At 57.2% G+C, this 16,282-nt stretch overlaps 1 protein-coding gene across 1 annotated transcript; it reads right to left on the minus strand.

The window, feature by feature from the left end:
* Window positions 1-41: 41 nt before the first annotated feature.
* RNF215 (ring finger protein 215) lies at window positions 42-6,496 on the minus strand. The gene is made up of 9 exons (XM_046639544.1): window positions 6,096-6,496; window positions 5,711-5,854; window positions 5,152-5,223; window positions 4,987-5,072; window positions 4,400-4,556; window positions 867-986; window positions 639-782; window positions 290-392; window positions 42-200 (listed from the first exon to the last, which is right to left on the minus strand). Exons 1-9 carry the CDS (start codon window positions 6,381-6,383, stop codon window positions 178-180), a joined length of 1,137 nt encoding a protein of 378 aa, XP_046495500.1. The 5' UTR covers window positions 6,384-6,496; the 3' UTR covers window positions 42-177.
* Between the last annotated feature and the right edge of the window lie 9,786 nt (window positions 6,497-16,282).

Below are 16,282 nucleotides of genomic sequence, written 5' to 3' on the forward strand. Positions count from 1 at the left end.
CTGCATCCACCTTCCCAATGTGGATGTGGTGGAGTGCCTTGCCCCTCAGCAGGGGAGCACCCCTGTCCTTCCTCCCACCCACAGGGCTTGCTGTCCTCTTCCAGGAGCCCAGGCCAAGAGCCAGGGTGCAGGCGGGAGGGGGTCCCTTCCCCACATGCAGAGACCCAGCTGGGACAGCTAATCATCTGAGTAGCGATTCCCTGCAGGGAAGGAAGAAAAAGAAGAGGAAGGGAGGCATCAGATGGGGACCAGGTGGAGCTGACCAAGGGCCCCCACCCTTGGTGCTCACCCAGGACATTGAATTTGCACAGCGGGCAGGTCTGCTGGAGCATCAGCCAGGGGTCCACGCAGTCTCGGTGAAACTCATGCTTACAGGGCAGCACCCGGAGCCACTGCAGGGTGGAGGAGAAGAGCTCAGCCCACAGGGGCAGGCCTCCAGGTGGGGGTGTCTGGCCCCATGCCCCCACCTGAGCTGGGGAACTGAAACCTCTGTGGCCTGCACACCCCCATTCTGCTTTCTGTAGGGCTGGTGGGGGCTGGGAGGAGAAAGGCCTGGTTGGGGTGGTTCCCAGGTCTCAGGAGTAGAGTGGGTAACAGCACAGGTTGGTTGATGGCTGGCCTCTGCCCAGGGCACTAACCTGCTTGTTGCAGAAGTAGTCCAGACACACTGCGCAGGTCTCAGCGCCAGGCTCCGGGGGACTCTGTGCTGCCCTGCCCAGCCGGCAGCGCCGGGTCTTGAGGGATGCCAGTCTCCGCACCACACGGCGCTTGAGTGAATCCACCTGTGGGGGAGGGCAGGCACGGTTCAGCAGGCCCGAGGCTGGGGACACCGGGGCTCCTGCGGGCTCCCAAGGGCTGGCTCCCACCTGGCCTCCAGGCTCCCGCTGGCTCTGCCGCGATGCCTGCCGCTGGGCCTGGACCACGAGGCCTGTACACAGGAGCATGGCCACCAGCAGGATGGCATTCCACAGCTGCTGCAGGGGCTTCTGGGGAAGGGAGAAAGGTGTCAGGGACACTGGAGCTGCCATACCCTCTTCCTCCAGGAAATCCACCCTGAGGACCAGCCAGGTGAGGTCTGTGCTCCTGGCTTCCTCTTCTGAAGCCTCCCTCCCTCCCACCCGTGCAACCCCAGGGTCTACCCCAGCTGCCTTTGCTCCACCCCACATAGTGAGGTGACCCACATCTCCCCAGCCCAGGCCCCTCGTGGGTAACAGACCTGGTCTTTTTGTACTCTTGAAAGCGTCTATCTGGCAGCCTCCCAGACTCCCCAGCCCAGGACCCTGTCACCTTCCCACGCCCATCGCTAACCTGCACTTCTGGTCTGCTTTCTTGGCCACCATCACCCACCCACCTCCCTCCGTCTAGGCTGAGCATTCTGGGAGGGTGCCAATCCCCAAGCCCTGTGGCCTTGCTCTCCCAGGGGTCTCACATGCCCCTCCTCTCCATCCCACTCAGGAGAAACCCCCAAATCCTCCACCTACCCTCAAGGCCCTTGATCCCCCACTCCCAACCTCTCAGTGTCTTTGCTCCTTGCCCCCTCCCACATCTCTGCCTTTCCACACACCACTCCGTCTTGGGAACTCTCTTCTTCCTCCTCCCTTCCCCTTGGCTAATGCCTTTGGACTCCCCTTGCTCCAGAAGCTCTCCCAAACCACCGTGGCTGGGCAAATGCTCCCCCCTTGCCTCTTCCTGCCCAGCCCACCTCATACCTACTCTAACCCAGTGTTTCACTGCTCCCATTGGCAGGAGATAACCATGTCTGGGGCGCCTCACTTAGCCTTTGAGAGGTCCATGGGGGGGCCTCAGAGTTCCTGGGGGACCACACCAACCTTGACTTAACTCCCACTGTACACAGTGTGGCAGCGAGGCTTCGACTGCTAAACAGCTGGCTCAGGAAATGATGTAGCAGAATAAGCAAAACCTGGCCCGCTCGCCCACATAGGCACACCATTTCACAGGGTCTGTGGATGCGTCATGACTAATAAATGCATTCATTTAAAAGCTTTCTGCATCCCGAGTAGCTTTCTGCCATCACATTCTTCCCCAGCCAATGCTGAAGTTCAACTACCATCACGTAGGAGAGAGACCGAGAAATGATTTGACGTCAGAAGAGGCCACCACTCTGGACAAGGCTGGATGCTGCTACTGTCACAAGATGTGGCTTTTGCTCAGGGTGGAGGCACTCTGGGAGCCACTGCCAAAAAGTGTCTGTGAGCCCCAGCTCCCTGCCCTGTCCCACCCTCTCCCCTCTGGCTTCTGTGTCCCCGTCTCTCTCATTCGTGGTGGGGTGGTGGCACCTGCTCCAGGAAGCTCCCCCAACCACCTGGGCTGAGCTCAGGTGCCTTCACTATGCCCTGGAGGGCCCACGTCCACCACAAACTTGGTGATCACCCCAGCAGAGTGACTGTCTCTGGCCTATCTCCTCCCCAGATGGAGCCCTGTGAGCCCAGGGCTGCAGCTGCCCTGGCCTTGTGCCCCTTGCCATGCTGAGCCAAGCTGACACATGGCAAGACTCAGAGAGCAGCCTTCACACTGTCAGCTCTCCAGGGCAGAAGCTGGGGCTCAGTACTGTGGAGTGGCCAGGGAGCACTGGGTAGGCTAAGGGCACGGCTGGCCTAGCGCTCCAGTGTAGGCTGGAAACCCAGCCTGCGTAGGCTCAGTACATCGTGGGGACCCCCAGGTGAGGAGGGAGGGCAAGGTTAGGGCTTGTTCACCAGAACAGCAAGGAGGTGGTTCCTCAGGCTTTTCTGACACATGGGTGTCACAGCTCTGGATTCCCAGAGGCTGGAGGGATGGGGACTGAGCCCTGGGGTCAGGGCTGAGAGCCCAGCCCCCCTTCAGACAGCTCCACTAGCACAGGCACCCACACTTGTACTGGCCTGCCCTGGCCAGCAATAGGGCTGAAGCTGTGCAGCACTGCCCTCCATACCAGGAGGCCAGCCTGCAGACTGCGCACATTGCCCGCTGCGGGCCTCTCGGGCTCTCTCCCAGCCTGCTCCTCTCCCTGCTTTAGCCTCTCTGCCAGCACCTCTTCCTGGCCTCTCATCTGACAGTCCCTCATGAATGCCCACCTGAGGTCCGTGTGTGCTACCCTCTGAGGGAGAGACAGTGGGGCTCCCTTCTCTTGCAGAAAGCCCTTCCAATCCCGCAGCCTCAGTGCCGCTCCCTCCACAGAACTGTGGTTCAAGCTGCTCAGACAGGAGTTAGCACGTGCTGTCTGGGCTGACCTGCCAGGGCCGCCTTCCGTGAGCTTTCTCTTGTCTGCCTGTCTTCGGGCCCTTCAAGGGCAGAGCCCAGGTCGCACAGGCCTTTTGTACCCTCCACATCGAGCCCATGTCCTAGGACCTCAAAGGCTACTTGTGACCACTGACTTATTCAAGCACTTGGAACCATAAAGATATTCGGAGTTGCAGCAGCTGCCCATCTGCTCAGCGCTCACTGTTTCCATACACGATCCCCTGACAATCCTGTGGTGGGTACTGTCCCTGTTCACAAATGAGGAATGTGAGACCAGAGAGGTTAAACACTCGGCCTAAGATCACTCAGCTAAGGTCTCAGAGCCAGGATTTGAACCCACGTCTGCCTGACTTGAAGCTGTCTCACGCGGCCCACTTCCACGGACACGTGCTGGAGGCTGCACGCCAGGAGACCAGGGCACGCCCGCCCTGCACAGACTAGGGACTCGAGAAATGATTGCAGCCCCAATACCTTTAAACCATCTCAGTGCTGAGCACTGGAGACCCAGAAACAGCTAAGACACAGCCCCCGCCCACAGGAGACAAACTCACGCTCCCCAACACTTACACAGGATGGGCTGTCCTAAGAGCCGTGTGAAGGGCCTGGCAAAACACTGCTGTGATTTACAAGAGGGAGAGGGACTGCGAGCTGAGGGTGTGAGGGAGGCTTTCCAAAGAAGGCAGGCAGGGTGAGTTGTGAGGGCTCTGGCTGGACTGGGAGACATGGAGACGGAGGAAAAGGGCGTCCATGCCTGCAGCCAAGCATGGACAAGGCCTGGTGGCAGGAGACCAGGGTGCATGGCGGGGGGGGGGGTCAGTAAATGGCACAGGGTGGTGGAGTGTAAGGAGAAGACTAGGGGGAAAAAAAGGATAAGTGATCAGGAGAGCTGTGAAAGCAAGCCTAAGGAGTTTGAAGTTTTTTCTGTAGGCAATGGGGAGCGAAAGACGGCTTCTGAGGGGGAAAACGACAGCAGCAGCTAACACTGATTGTGCATGACCCTGGGTCAGGCACTGTACTGAGGACCTGCCATGTCATTGAACACTCACTCACAGCCTTGGGAGGTGGAAGAGGCGGTCCTCACTACCAAGGCAGGAGAGGCCAGAGGATTTGAGACAGGACATATGTATGGTCCCACCTGAGCCCCCTCTCTGCAGGCACCCACCTGCTCCTGGGCCCGACTGCCTCCCAGGCACACGAGGTCCTGCCATCCTCCGTAGCCATGCTTGGAGAGGCCACAAGTGGTCCACAGGGTCAGCTTCCACTCGATGTTGGCCGAAAGGGACTCTCCGCTGGTGATCTCAGCCGTGACCTGGGTCCTCCTGGGAGGGGAAGCCACAGAGGGGCCAAGCGGAAGGGCTCTTGGGAGGGGAGGCCCAGCCCACCAATCCCAGCCTGGTGGGAAAAGGATACTCCCGCAGGAGTATCCTTTGGCCCCGAGGGCTTTCCCGGCTATTGGTTTTTCCAGTTCTTATACTAGCCAGGCCAGGGAGGCCTACCAGCCTTGGGAAGAGCCTGTCAATCAGGACTCTGGCTTCCTCCTTGCTGGAGCCAATCCCCTCTGCCCAGAGTCGCCTCCTCACTCCAGGCCCTGGCACCTCCTGCCCACCCCGTCACTCATTTTTCAGAGCAGGAGACTACAGTCTCAAGGCTAACTGGAAAGGCCCTGGTCCCAAGACCCCTGAGCCCATGGCAGAGCCAGAGACCCTTAGCACCCAGGCCCCGTCTTTTGGAGCCCAAACCCCAACTCACTGCAGCAGTGCCTCCAACAGCTTGGTGACATTGGAAGAATAATGGAGGACAATCACTGGCCTGAGCAGAAGCTGCGATATGTCTAGCTGTAGAGGGACAGGGAGGTCAGCCAGCCTTGGTTCCCATTCCCCAGCCCGCGTGGCCCCAAAGCCTGATCTGGTTTACCTCTCGGACCACGTTGTGGTTCAAGATGAGAAGGAGCAGGGCAGAGGCTCCCAGGAAGAGCGCCCTCCGCATCTGCAGGAGGGCAGAGGCAAAGGCTAGCACACACCCTGCTCACACACCTGTCTCACCACCTGCAGCCACAGCTGTTCTTAGCTCCTGGCTCAGCAGTGAGCATTTCCTCTGGACAGAGTGGCTATGAGCTCCTTGAGGTCAAGGGCAGAAACTCTTATTCCTGCTGCCTTCCCCCCAGATGCTCTGTGGGACCCAAACAATGCTGTGCCTTCCCTGGTCCTAGCAGGGTGGGCCTGCCCACTGACCCCCCAGCAGGAACTCCCCATCAGATACTCTCAGAGCCTGGCCAGCTTCCTGACTCTCTGGCCTCCTCCCACCTCCCTGCTGCCAATCATACTGACTCAATTCTCCAAACTGGGTCCCTTGCCCCCACCAGAGCCCAGGGCTTCTCTGGAAGCTCCTCAGGGGCCCATTTGGTAGGCTGGCTCTAGCGGACGCCTTAAAACCCCTTCCTCCAACCCCCTTCCCCACATACGCCCCCCTGCACCTGCTGGACCAGGGCCTTGGGATAGGCCTGCGGGCCGCTGCCCTGACTCTCCTGATGGATCTGGGCCGCCTCCTCCTTGCCCACGTATGCCACTGCAATCCAGCCTTCTACAGGCGCCTCCGGCTCAGCATCCACGATGTCCATCTGTGGGGCGAGGAGCCATGGGCAGGAGGAGGGGGAGTAAGGGAGGTCGCACACACAGGGGATGCAAGGCCAGGGTTGGGGGACGAGTTTGGAAGGGCGGGCGTCTGGATCTCAGGTTTTGGAAGCAGGAATGGGTGGCCTGGGGAGGGGCGCTGGGTTGCCAGGGCATGGTCCAGGACGACGGCGGGACCTGGTGCGGGGGTCTTTGGCGCGGCGGGGGCCATCCGGCACTGCGGCTCACCAGCAGCAGGCGGCCGCCCAGCGGGGTAGCCGGGTCGGCCTCGGGGCCGATCCTGATGCCCTCCAGCACCAGAGCGTCCTGCCGCGGAAGCCGCACGTCCACTCGCACAGCGCGGGCCCCGCCCCGCCCCGCCCTGGCCGCGGGCTCGCTGCCGTCCGCCGCGGCCCCGGGCCCCGCCAGGCCCAGCCAGAGCGGCAGCAGGGGCAGGAGCAGCAGCAGCGGCGACGGCGGCGGTGGCGGAGGCGGCGGCGGCGGCGACCTCAGCGCGGGGCGAGCGGCGGGGCCCATGGCCGGACGTGGCGAGCAGACGAAACAGGGGCGTCGGGGGTCCTGGGCGCGGGGGGAGCGAGGGAGCTAGCCGCGGCCGGACGGGGCGGGGCGCCGGGAGGGGCGGGGCCGTGGCCGGACGGGGCGGGGCGCCAGGAGGAGGGGGCGGGCTCCCGGCGGCTCCCGCGCGCGGAGCGAGCCGCGCGCGCCCCCTGGTGGCCACAGAGAAGCCCGGCGCTGGCGGCCCGAGAGGCTGGAGCCGGCCGAGCCCCGGTCGCCGCGCGCGGAGGTGACAATCAAAGCAGAGGCGGGAATCAAAGCGGAGGCGCTCGCCGCTGCGGCGTTGTCAAAAGGCGGAGACTGGAGCAGGGGAGACCCGGGGAGATGGTGGGAAGATAGTTAGCTACTTGGGGAGGCAGAGGCACGATCAGGGCCCCAGAAGGGCAGGATCAAGGAACGTCTGGGGCCCTGGAGGCTGGCCCTTGGTCTGCGGGGGGGCCCGACAGTCACACGGTGTGGTCTGGGCCAGGTCGCATCCGCGTCTTCCCTGGGCTCCATTTCTCCACCAGACCAAACTCTGGGAGACGAAGAACCAGAGACTGTCAATGGACGAATGGATAAAGAAATCTTGTTATGTCCATATGATGGAATATTATTTACCCATAAATAGGAATGAAGTACTGACACATGCTACAACATGGATGAACCTTGAAAACATTATGCTAAGTGAAATAACCCAGACACAAAAGGCCACATCTTACTGGATGGTATATCCAGAATACATAAATCTGTAAAGACAGACAGCCGATTGGTGGCTGAGGGGAAGGGGAACTGGCAGTCGCCGCTTAATGGGTATGGAATGTCCTTTTGGGGTGAGGAAAATATTTTGGAATTAGATAGAGGTGCTGGTTGCACAACATTGTGCATGTGCTAAATACCACTGAATTTTTTACTTTAAAATGGTTAATTTTATGTTATGTGAATTTCGCCTCAAGGGAAAAAAATGCAGGACTGACTATATTTTTAAGGATGCGTTCATTTGTACTAAAACTATAAGGAAAATCAAAGGAATAAGAAATAAAAGCTCAGTTCGCCCCAAGTAGGATGCAGTTGCAGAGGGGCGCCCAGGGGTGCCAGTGTCATCGGTGATGTTCTGTTTTTTACATCACGAGTGTTTGTTATATCATTCTTTATTCTTTGCGAAAGTTACTAACATTTTTTTGTATGTAAGAAAGCACTCTTTCTAAGTTGCAAAATGTACTGTGGAGGCCGCTTGTTGTCCACTGAGAGTCTTGCTTCTCTGATTCTATGAATGTACCAGCCCATTGTCAGCCCCAATGACAAGGTTGCAAGGACACACCCTGTAATCAGCCAGGCTGTTGGCTCCACTGTCTGCCTCTCTGGATTCCCACTACCTGCACCCTATCCCCCATCCCACCCACCCAGGCAAGGGGTCCTTGCTGCGCCCCCAACACACACTCACCAGCCAGACGCAGATCCTTGCTCACACCTGTACCCAGCCTAGAGTGTGTTTCTGCTTCCCCACCAGTATTCATATCCTAGCCTTCCATCAGTGGGAGGCAGACTGCCCCTGTAAACTTGGTGAGTAATCAGAGCCACCCTGTGGTCTGTTCTCCCATGGGCTAACGCATGGTTATCCTGGAAGACACCAGTGCTTGAAGATGTGAGAGGGTGTAGCTCAGGCCAGCCCAGCCGGGCCCTCCTGCTGTTGCATGGGTGAGATGGCGTTTGGGGCAGGTGGAGGAGCAGTGAAGATTGGAGCTGCTGCTGGAGGGAGTGTAAGCCCAGGAACAGGGCAGCGAAGGATAGGAAATTGACTGCAGGGAGCTGAGTGCCCAGAGAGGCCCTGCTTGGGAGCGGAGCATCTGAGGAGAAGGAGAGTGGAGGACCCCACAGGGAAGTGTGAAAGACGGGAGTGGAGCCATATTAAAATAGAGCCAGAGCAGCCATTTCAGAGGAATTGCTTTGTACATCTTGTTTTCTTTATCTTCCAAACTGGATCAAACCACCAACATTCCAAGAAGTCAGTAAGGACAAGAATATCCTGTTTGGAAGGACTGATGAAATTAGACCTTGCTGATGACCGGATTGCTAACCAATCAATGAAGTACAAGTCCAGCCTTTTGCCTGATGACTGAATCTCCAGCTGATCTATGAAGTACAAACCTATCTTTACCTCATCTAGTATCAGTGAACTCTTCTTTAATGCAACTTACCTCATCTTCCTCCCTTTTCCCCGTAAAACCCTAAGCCCCTCTCCTGTAATTGAGACAATACTTGGGTTTCTACCTGAATCTGTGCTCCCCGAATTGCTATTCTTTGATCCCAAATAAATGCTTTGCCTATTAAACTGATTTCTGATTTTGTAGGTCGACAGAAGGAAGGGATCCCAGCTGGTAGAGGAGGCAGGCCGCTGGGCCTGGCGCCGAACCTTGGTCTGCCCTGCTCTCAGGGATGGACAGACGGAATGCTCAGCCCTATGGGCCCCTCTAGAGGAGTCACACCCCTAGATCCCAGCTTGCTTCATTTCTGGGGCAGTGTGGGCAGCTGGCAGGGACGGGACTGTCACTCCCTCACCATATACCTCCAGGCAAGCCACTTCCCTTTTCTTGGCCTGTGTCCCCGACTGTAAAATAGGAGTTGGACCAAACGATTTAGGGAGTCCTTTCATTAGACTTGCTGTGATTCCAAGTGGCTTGTGTCTTGGAGTACAAGTTTTCCTGCCCGGGCTGGGCCATGAACTGTGTGGAGGAGGCCTCCAGTGCTCCCATCTTTCCTCACCCTCTCAAGTTGCAGGGGGACGTAGGAAGAAATGAAGCCGTTAACGCAAGTGTGAGACATGGGATGTGTTACCCCAAGTGGAACAGGGTTGGAGCAGTGAAATGCTTTCTACTTGGTACCAGGAATGGGGTGTATGGTCAGGCCAGTGGCTTCCACAGGCATCAGCCCACTGCTGCTCTTCCTCTGCTGTGAAATGCGTTCTTCAGTGGGATGCCAGGCTGTGCAAGAAAACGGATGAGGCTTCTGTGAGTCTGCAGAGGGTGGGGCTGGTGGTGCTGAAGGATGACGGACAGGGAAGGCAAATCCGTATTCAGAATGTGTCTGCTCCAGTGAGCACCCTCCACGATGCAAGAAGGCCAACGTGATCAAGCTGCCACGAGGTGACAGGCTAGTTCCCGGGCAGTGGGGCCACAGTGTGGCCCAGTGTTGGTCTCTGCTGTTTTTACAAAAGGGCCTTGAAGTAAGCCATGCCTGGTTCACAGGAATGCAGCCCTGCTGGGAGCTTCAGGCCCAGGGGCAACAAGAAAGGGCTAGGCTGGGGGGCCGTATTTCTAGAACTCAGAGGTCACTGAGATCCCTTCATTTCATAGGCAGGAGCCCCAGGACATAGAATAAATTATCTTGGAAAAATCTTAGCCTGTCCCTTGGTTGCCTACTTCCATCGCTACCTCCCTCAACTCACCCAGCTGCCCAGAGATGGGTGATGACTCTCCTAAGGTAACACAGGGCCACTGGGATCGGGGGTGGCGTGCAGCAGCATACCCATGGTGTCAGGAGACGAGGAGCCGGAATGTGGAGAGTAGTGGCTCCAGCCCTCCGTGGTGGGGGCAGGACGAGTGTAGGGTGTAGGTTCACGGCCACCGTGGATGTGGAGCACCTGCTGGGTTATAGGCACTGAGCATGGAGCAGACTATGACCAGCAATGGCTCTTGGCCTTGAGAACAGATAGCAAACCATAACCACGTACACAGCAAGATCATTTCAGACCATGGTCCGTGACACATGAAGAAGAAAAAAATAGCATTTAGAAAGCAACTAGGGGCTGGGGGCTGCTTCAGCTTCAGTGCCTGGGGAAGGAAGCCCTCTCTGGGAGGTGGGGTGTGGGTTGAGACCTAAATGGCGAGAATATCTGGGGGAAGAAACAGGAAGAACAAGTAAAAATGGCAGACACATTTATTGGGTTGCAGGCACTGTTCTAGCTCCTTTGCATGAATGAGCTAATTTAAATTTCATCACAACCACATGAGGTAGTAAGATTATCATTGCCATCTTATGGAAGGGAAACTGAGGCATGGAGGTAGGTGATAGAACCAGGACCTGAAACCAGGTAGTCTGGCTCCAGACTTGGTGGGCTCCCTCCCTGCCATTCTGCTTTGCAGAGGCCCTGGCATGGAATGAACAGTCTGGCTGTAGAGTCTGCCTTCTGTCTTGGATGCAGAGAGTCGGGGTAGAAATGACAACCCACTCTTCCCAAGGGAAGTCTCCAGGCTCGGCCAGCAGGGTCTCCAGCACCCCTCCTGGCCTGGCCTGCCCTCTCTGGAGTCCTGAAGTCCCTGCTCCCTGCCCCCAGCCTCTCGGTTCACAGCTAACTGGGCCACCTCATTCTAAAGGGATTTGACTCCCCGAGACAACTGGAGACTGGTGAGAAAGGGCTTAGGGATTAAGCAATGATACCGGGGAAGGTAAGGGACTTAATTAGCGGGGTTCGGGTGTGAGAAGCGGGGCGAGGAGGGGATTTGCGTCTGCATAAAGCCAGGGTGGACTGCGGAAGTGAGGAGGAAGCGGGCTGTTTCTCACGTTCTGTTGTGCCTTCAGAAATAACACAGGATAGTACCAATAATCCCTCACTTTGTGCGCCCATTTCTTTTCCAGCCATTATTTCGCGTGGAATTCTCACAGCGGCCCTGGGAGAGAGGCAAGGATTATTTTCCTCCCCAGGGTACAGGCACCCAGAGAAGGCAGGTGGCTTTGCTGGGGTTTGGCTCCAAGCCTCCTGGCTCCTGGTCCAGGACTGCTTTCTCTGCTCTCACAGCTTTACTGCAGGAGGACAGGCGAGGTGGGGGGGGGTGGGGGGGGGGTGCGGAGAAGCTGCAGCAGAGGTCATGGGGAATGCAGGCTGCCAGTCCCTGAAGACCCCTGGCCTCCTCACTGGGTGAGGGGAGGAGGGAAAGCAGGAGGTAGAACAGAGTTTGGGGAGAGAGGGGCTTCCATTCTGTGTTCTGGGCAGCTGGGCAGGGCTGGGGCTGGAACCTGAGGGGCCTACAAAGAGGGGTCCCTATCCCACCCCCTCCCCTTCACCCCCCCAGGGGAGATCCATTTGCGGCCCTTCACCCTTCAAAGGCATTCTATGTCCACAGTCTGAATTCACCCTGGCAGATGGTCTAGTCTTGTTCAACACCGAGGGTGCCAGTGCCCCAGAAAGGAGAAAGACCTCTCCAGTCCCCATGGAGCAACCCCAGTTCAAGGATCTCAGACTAGCCCCTTCCCATCCATCGCTCAAAGTTCCTTCCTGACATCACTCCTCCTACATCCATGTACCCCAAACCCTAATTCTTTTTTTTGAGGAAGATTGGCCCTGAGCTAACATCTATGCCAATCTTCCTCTATTTTACATGGGACACCACCACAGCATGGCTTGACAAGCTGCGTGTAGGTCCGTGCCCAGGCTTCAAACCTGCGAACCCCTGGCCACTGTAACAGAGTGAGCAAACTTAACCACGACGCCACTGGGCCAGCCCCAAAGCTCTAATTCTTTATCTGGCCCCACTCCCCCCCTCACTTCTCCATAGCCGAATCGCAGTCTGGGTGTGCCCCCCACTCCCAATACTGTAAATCCCACGAGGGTGGTTTTTTATTTTTTACTTTTTAAAATTATTTTGTTGTTGTTAAAGATTTTATTTTTTTCCTTTTTCTCCCCAAAGCCCCTCGGTACACAGTTGCATATTTTCAGTTGTGGGTCCTTCTAGTTGTGGCATATGAGATGCCACCTCAGCATGGCCTGATGAGCGGTGCCATATCTGTACCCAGGATCCGAACCAGCGAAACCCTGGGCCACTGCAGCGGAGCGCATCAACTTAACCACGCAGCCACGGGGCTGGCCCCAAGGGTAATTTTTTAAATCCAGGATAAGCATGGTGCTCAGTTAGATATGTGCTGAATGAATGAATGTATGAATAAATGAACGAGTGGTCTCTAGGCCTCCTGCCCCTTCCAATCCTGCTCAGCCACCAGGTGGAGCCTGGGATGCACTCACGCCCTGACTCGGGGGGGGGGGGGGGGGGGGGGGACCCTCGTGTCTACCTGCTCTGGTGGCACTGGCTACACTGTACTGGAGTGACTTGTTGCCTTGGCTGCTCCCTGAGGACCGGGAACTCCTTGAGGGCAGGGCCTGGCCGGCCTCATTCTCGGAGGTGTCCCCATGCCTGGCACCATGCCCACAGCATCAGTACTTGTACAGTGAAGGAGTGACAGGTGCTCTGGTTCCCAGCTCCAGTCGGGAGCTGAAGCCTGGGCCACCTGGGGGGGCGGGAAGTGAGTCCATCACCACTGCTTCCTCATTCTGCTGCTGTCACCTCTGCTGTCACTGCTGCCGTTGGGGCCATGTTGTCCCCGGGGGGGTGTGGATTCCTTCATTCCTTTCCCACCTTGTCGGAAAAGAACTTGAGGCATCTGCAGCCCCACATGGCAGGGCTGGGAGGAGGGGAGGACATTCGAGTCTCAGCCTCCCTGCACGGCCGCCAGCAAGCACGAGGGCTTTCCAGAGAGTTCTTGCTGTCCTGGCCCCATGGAAGTAGAGTGTTCCACAAATATTTGTTGAAGGGTTTAAAAGACTGTCTCTCCAACTCTCAGAGTGCTGTGCCAATCTCTGCTCCACCCCTTCCCCGCTGGCACCACAGAATCAGAGGACAGGGCAGCCAGGGGTCTCTGATTTTGAGGCCAATGCCCTTGTTTTGGGGAAGAGGCACTCAAGGCCCAGAGGTCAAGGGCAGACAGCCCGAGGAAGCCCCAACAGTGATCATTGCTTAACAGTCACTGCAGTGCGTTCGCTTAAGAACTAGGTGTGGCCCAGGCTCTGGACTCCCGGTCCAGGGCTCCTGCTGGTGCCTGAGGCCGCCTCCCAGGGGAATATCAACCCCAGGACACTAACTTCCAAGACTAGAACTGTTACCCCACGCTTCTCTCAGATCTCTGTGCTCCAGCAGCCGTCTTTCAGCTGTTCACACCACCTTGGCCAACAAGGTCTGCTCAGAATAGTGTACCCATCACAGAGCCAGCAAGTGGCAGGGCCTGGATCCATCTTGGGCCTGCCTGACCTGGAAGGCTGGGCTCCTCCTGTTGGGCCAGGCTGTTGCCTGATAGTCACTACTATAATACAAAGTAGTCAGTGTCAAGGTCAGGGGAGAGGGGCTAGGGTTTGGCAGAGGTCATGTTGGGTTGAGTGGATCAGGGAGAGGTTCCTGGAAACAGCATTTGACCAGGGCTTCGAAGGCTGGGGCAGACCTGGCAGGAGGCAGAGGTGTGTCTGAGGGACAGCACAGAGCTTCCCTGACTGAAATGAAAGTGTGGAGGGGAGGAGCAGCAGTGGAGGCCACAAGGGACACTGCAGTGAGATGAGGGTAGGCCTTGAATGCAAGTCACTGAGATCAGGCTGACTCCTGAAGGAACTAGGGAGCCACTGCAGATTCTTGAGCAGGGGAGCAACATACCTAGCAGGGAGGGGGAATAGCCAGAGAGGAATTGGGGGATAGAGAAAAGGTGGGGATGGGGAGTAGGGATTCTCTCTTAGTAACCATCTTGGAGGCATTTACCAGATTATTATTCTAGGACTTATGTTATCAGATTAACTAGCTGTTCCACAGTGGGCCAGAGATAGGTAAGTGTCAGCGGAGGAAGGAGAGGCAGGCAGCCACAGGACCTGGGAGGGGCAGACTGGCGGAAGGGCACCTTACTTAGGCCTTTACTGTGGGTAACTCCAGACTCCTGGTGGGTGGGGGGCTTGATTGGGGCTCCTGCTGGGCGAAAGTTTTCCTTGTGCTTTCCTGGGCAGCCTCTGCAGGCAGCTCCCAGGCAAGTCCACACCCTGCCCACGGGCGCCTGGGAGCATGTGGCACAGAAGCCGGAGACGTGGGTTTACGTCCCAACTCTGCACATGCTCTCACGAGGCTGGCTCTCTCCCTCCGCTTCCTCAGTAAATCACCTGACCTGCCTACCTCAGAGGGTCACCACAGGCTTAAATGAAAAGCTAGCTCTGAAAGTGCCTTATAAACTGTAAAGTGCTGAACCAACATGTTCTTCTATTTTCCTCTGAGTAGGCCCTACCCTGAAAAGAACATCTTGCCCCTGGAAGGGTCTTGAATAAAGATCTCAGGGGCTGGCCCGGTGGCGCAGTGGTTAAGTGCGCATGTTCACCTTCGGTGGCCCGGGGTTCGCTGGTTTGGATCCCGGGTGCGGACATGGCACCACTTGGCATGCCATGCTGTGGTAGGCGTCCCACATATAAAGTGGAGGAAGATGGGCATGGATGTGAGCTCAGGGCCAGTCTTCCTCAGCAAAAAGAGGAGGATTGGCAGCAGTTAGCTCAGGGCTAGTCTTCCTCAAAAAAAAAAAAAACACAACAAAATAAAATAAAGATCTCAGCCACATGTGCAGCAAGGAAGGCAGCCCGGCCCTGCCCTAAGCCAGAAGCCTTAACTAGGGCAGGACTGCGGGGACTCTTCCCAGAAAGTGGGGGTTGGAGGCCTCTCAGCCACAGGGCTGCACCCAAGACCCTCATTCTGCTCTGCAGCAGACCGCCACGGTGGGGGCCACATCAGGTGCAGAGCAAAGTCCTCCCAAGCATCTTTAACGGGCCTGCTGGAGCTGCCTCTGCCTTCTGGCCCAGAGAGCCTAGGGGGCGTTCTGCTTTCTACTCTCCAGGAGACCTGAGAGTGGAGGTGGCTGGGGGCCTGCTCTGGGAGCCCACACGCTCCTGGGCCTAGCTCTGCGTGAATTCCAGGCAGTAAGCAGAGGGTGCAACTGAACACCTTCCGTGCACCAGGCCTCGGGCAAAGCTCTCCTCATCTGTCACACCACTAACGACTTTGGGCAAGCCGTACACTCTTTGAGCTTCGGTTTCCACAGCTGTTAAATGCGTGAGCTGTCCGATGCCGGATGATCTACATTTATGTCTGCTTTCCAGGGCTCTCCCAGCACCTGGCCGTGTGCCTATTGGAGCATTTCTTGCTTTCAGTCATTCAGTGTACATTCACTGAACAGCCCCCATGTGCTGTGCTGGGAGTAGGGGGCTTGCGAGGATTCAGAGGTGAGTAAAACAGGGCCGTGTGCCCAAGGACCTCACAGCCTAGCAGGGCAGATGCTGCTAAGCAGGGCCACATCAAGGTTCTGTGGGTCGTCCCACCTGCTCCTTCTCTCCCCTCCTCTCTGGTTGCAGCCACGCTTCCTACCAACCGCCAAAACTTTGTTCATGCCATTGTGCCAGCACGGAATGAATGAATTTCCTTTCCATTTCCTTCCCACCCCACATTTTAAGGCCTAGCTCCAATGCCACTCCCTCCGTGAAGCCTTCTAGGATTCTTCTAGCCCAAAGCAAATTCTCCCCCTTTTAAGCTCCCGGGCACTTGCCGCCTCTCCTTGGGACATTTGTCTCACTCTTATATTCTAGTTGATCGTGCCTGTGTCTTATCTTTTGGAAGGCAGGATGGTGTCTGATTCATTTCAGGGGCCCCAGAACAGTGCCTAGGGCCTGGCGAAGAAAGAATGACTGGAGGCATGTGACTGGCTGCTGCCATGGAGGTAGGATTAGAGTCGGGGGAACCCAGGCAGAGGGGGAATGCTGTTGAGCTTAGAAAGGAGGAAATGGCTGCAGGGTATGGGGAAGAGGCTGTGACTGAGGCATGGTAGGACAGTCAGATGGCACGGAAGCTGCTGGGCTGCAGCTGCTGGGGCGTCCATCCCACAAGTCAGACTTACAGCTGCACGGAGAACCAGTGGCTCTGGCCCCTGCGCCTGGCAGGGGGCAGATAAGCTGATAGCAGGCCTGCTTTCATTAGGCCTTCCTCCACGCGGCTTTCACTGTGTCTCCCTCCATGTCCACCCCGCGTCCCCATTCAGAAACCGAA

This window comes from Equus quagga, chromosome 15, assembly GCF_021613505.1.
Source record: "Equus quagga isolate Etosha38 chromosome 15, UCLA_HA_Equagga_1.0, whole genome shotgun sequence".
Taxonomy (NCBI): domain Eukaryota; kingdom Metazoa; phylum Chordata; class Mammalia; order Perissodactyla; family Equidae; genus Equus; species Equus quagga.

What these genes read in the sequence shown, in the direction of transcription:
- RNF215 (XM_046639544.1), bottom strand. Translation starts at nt 6,383, where the DNA reads ATGGGCCCCGCCGCTCGCCCCGCGCTGAGGTCGCCGCCGCCGCCGCCT. An exon ending in AGCGGGAGCCTGGAGGCCAG is followed by an intron (nt 783 to 866) that starts GTGGGAGCCAGC and finishes CCTCCCCCACAG; the next exon opens with GTGGATTCACTCAAGCGCCG. An exon ending in GTGCAAATTCAATGTCCTGG is followed by an intron (nt 201 to 289) that starts GTGAGCACCAAG and finishes CCTTCCCTGCAG; the next exon opens with GGAATCGCTACTCAGATGAT.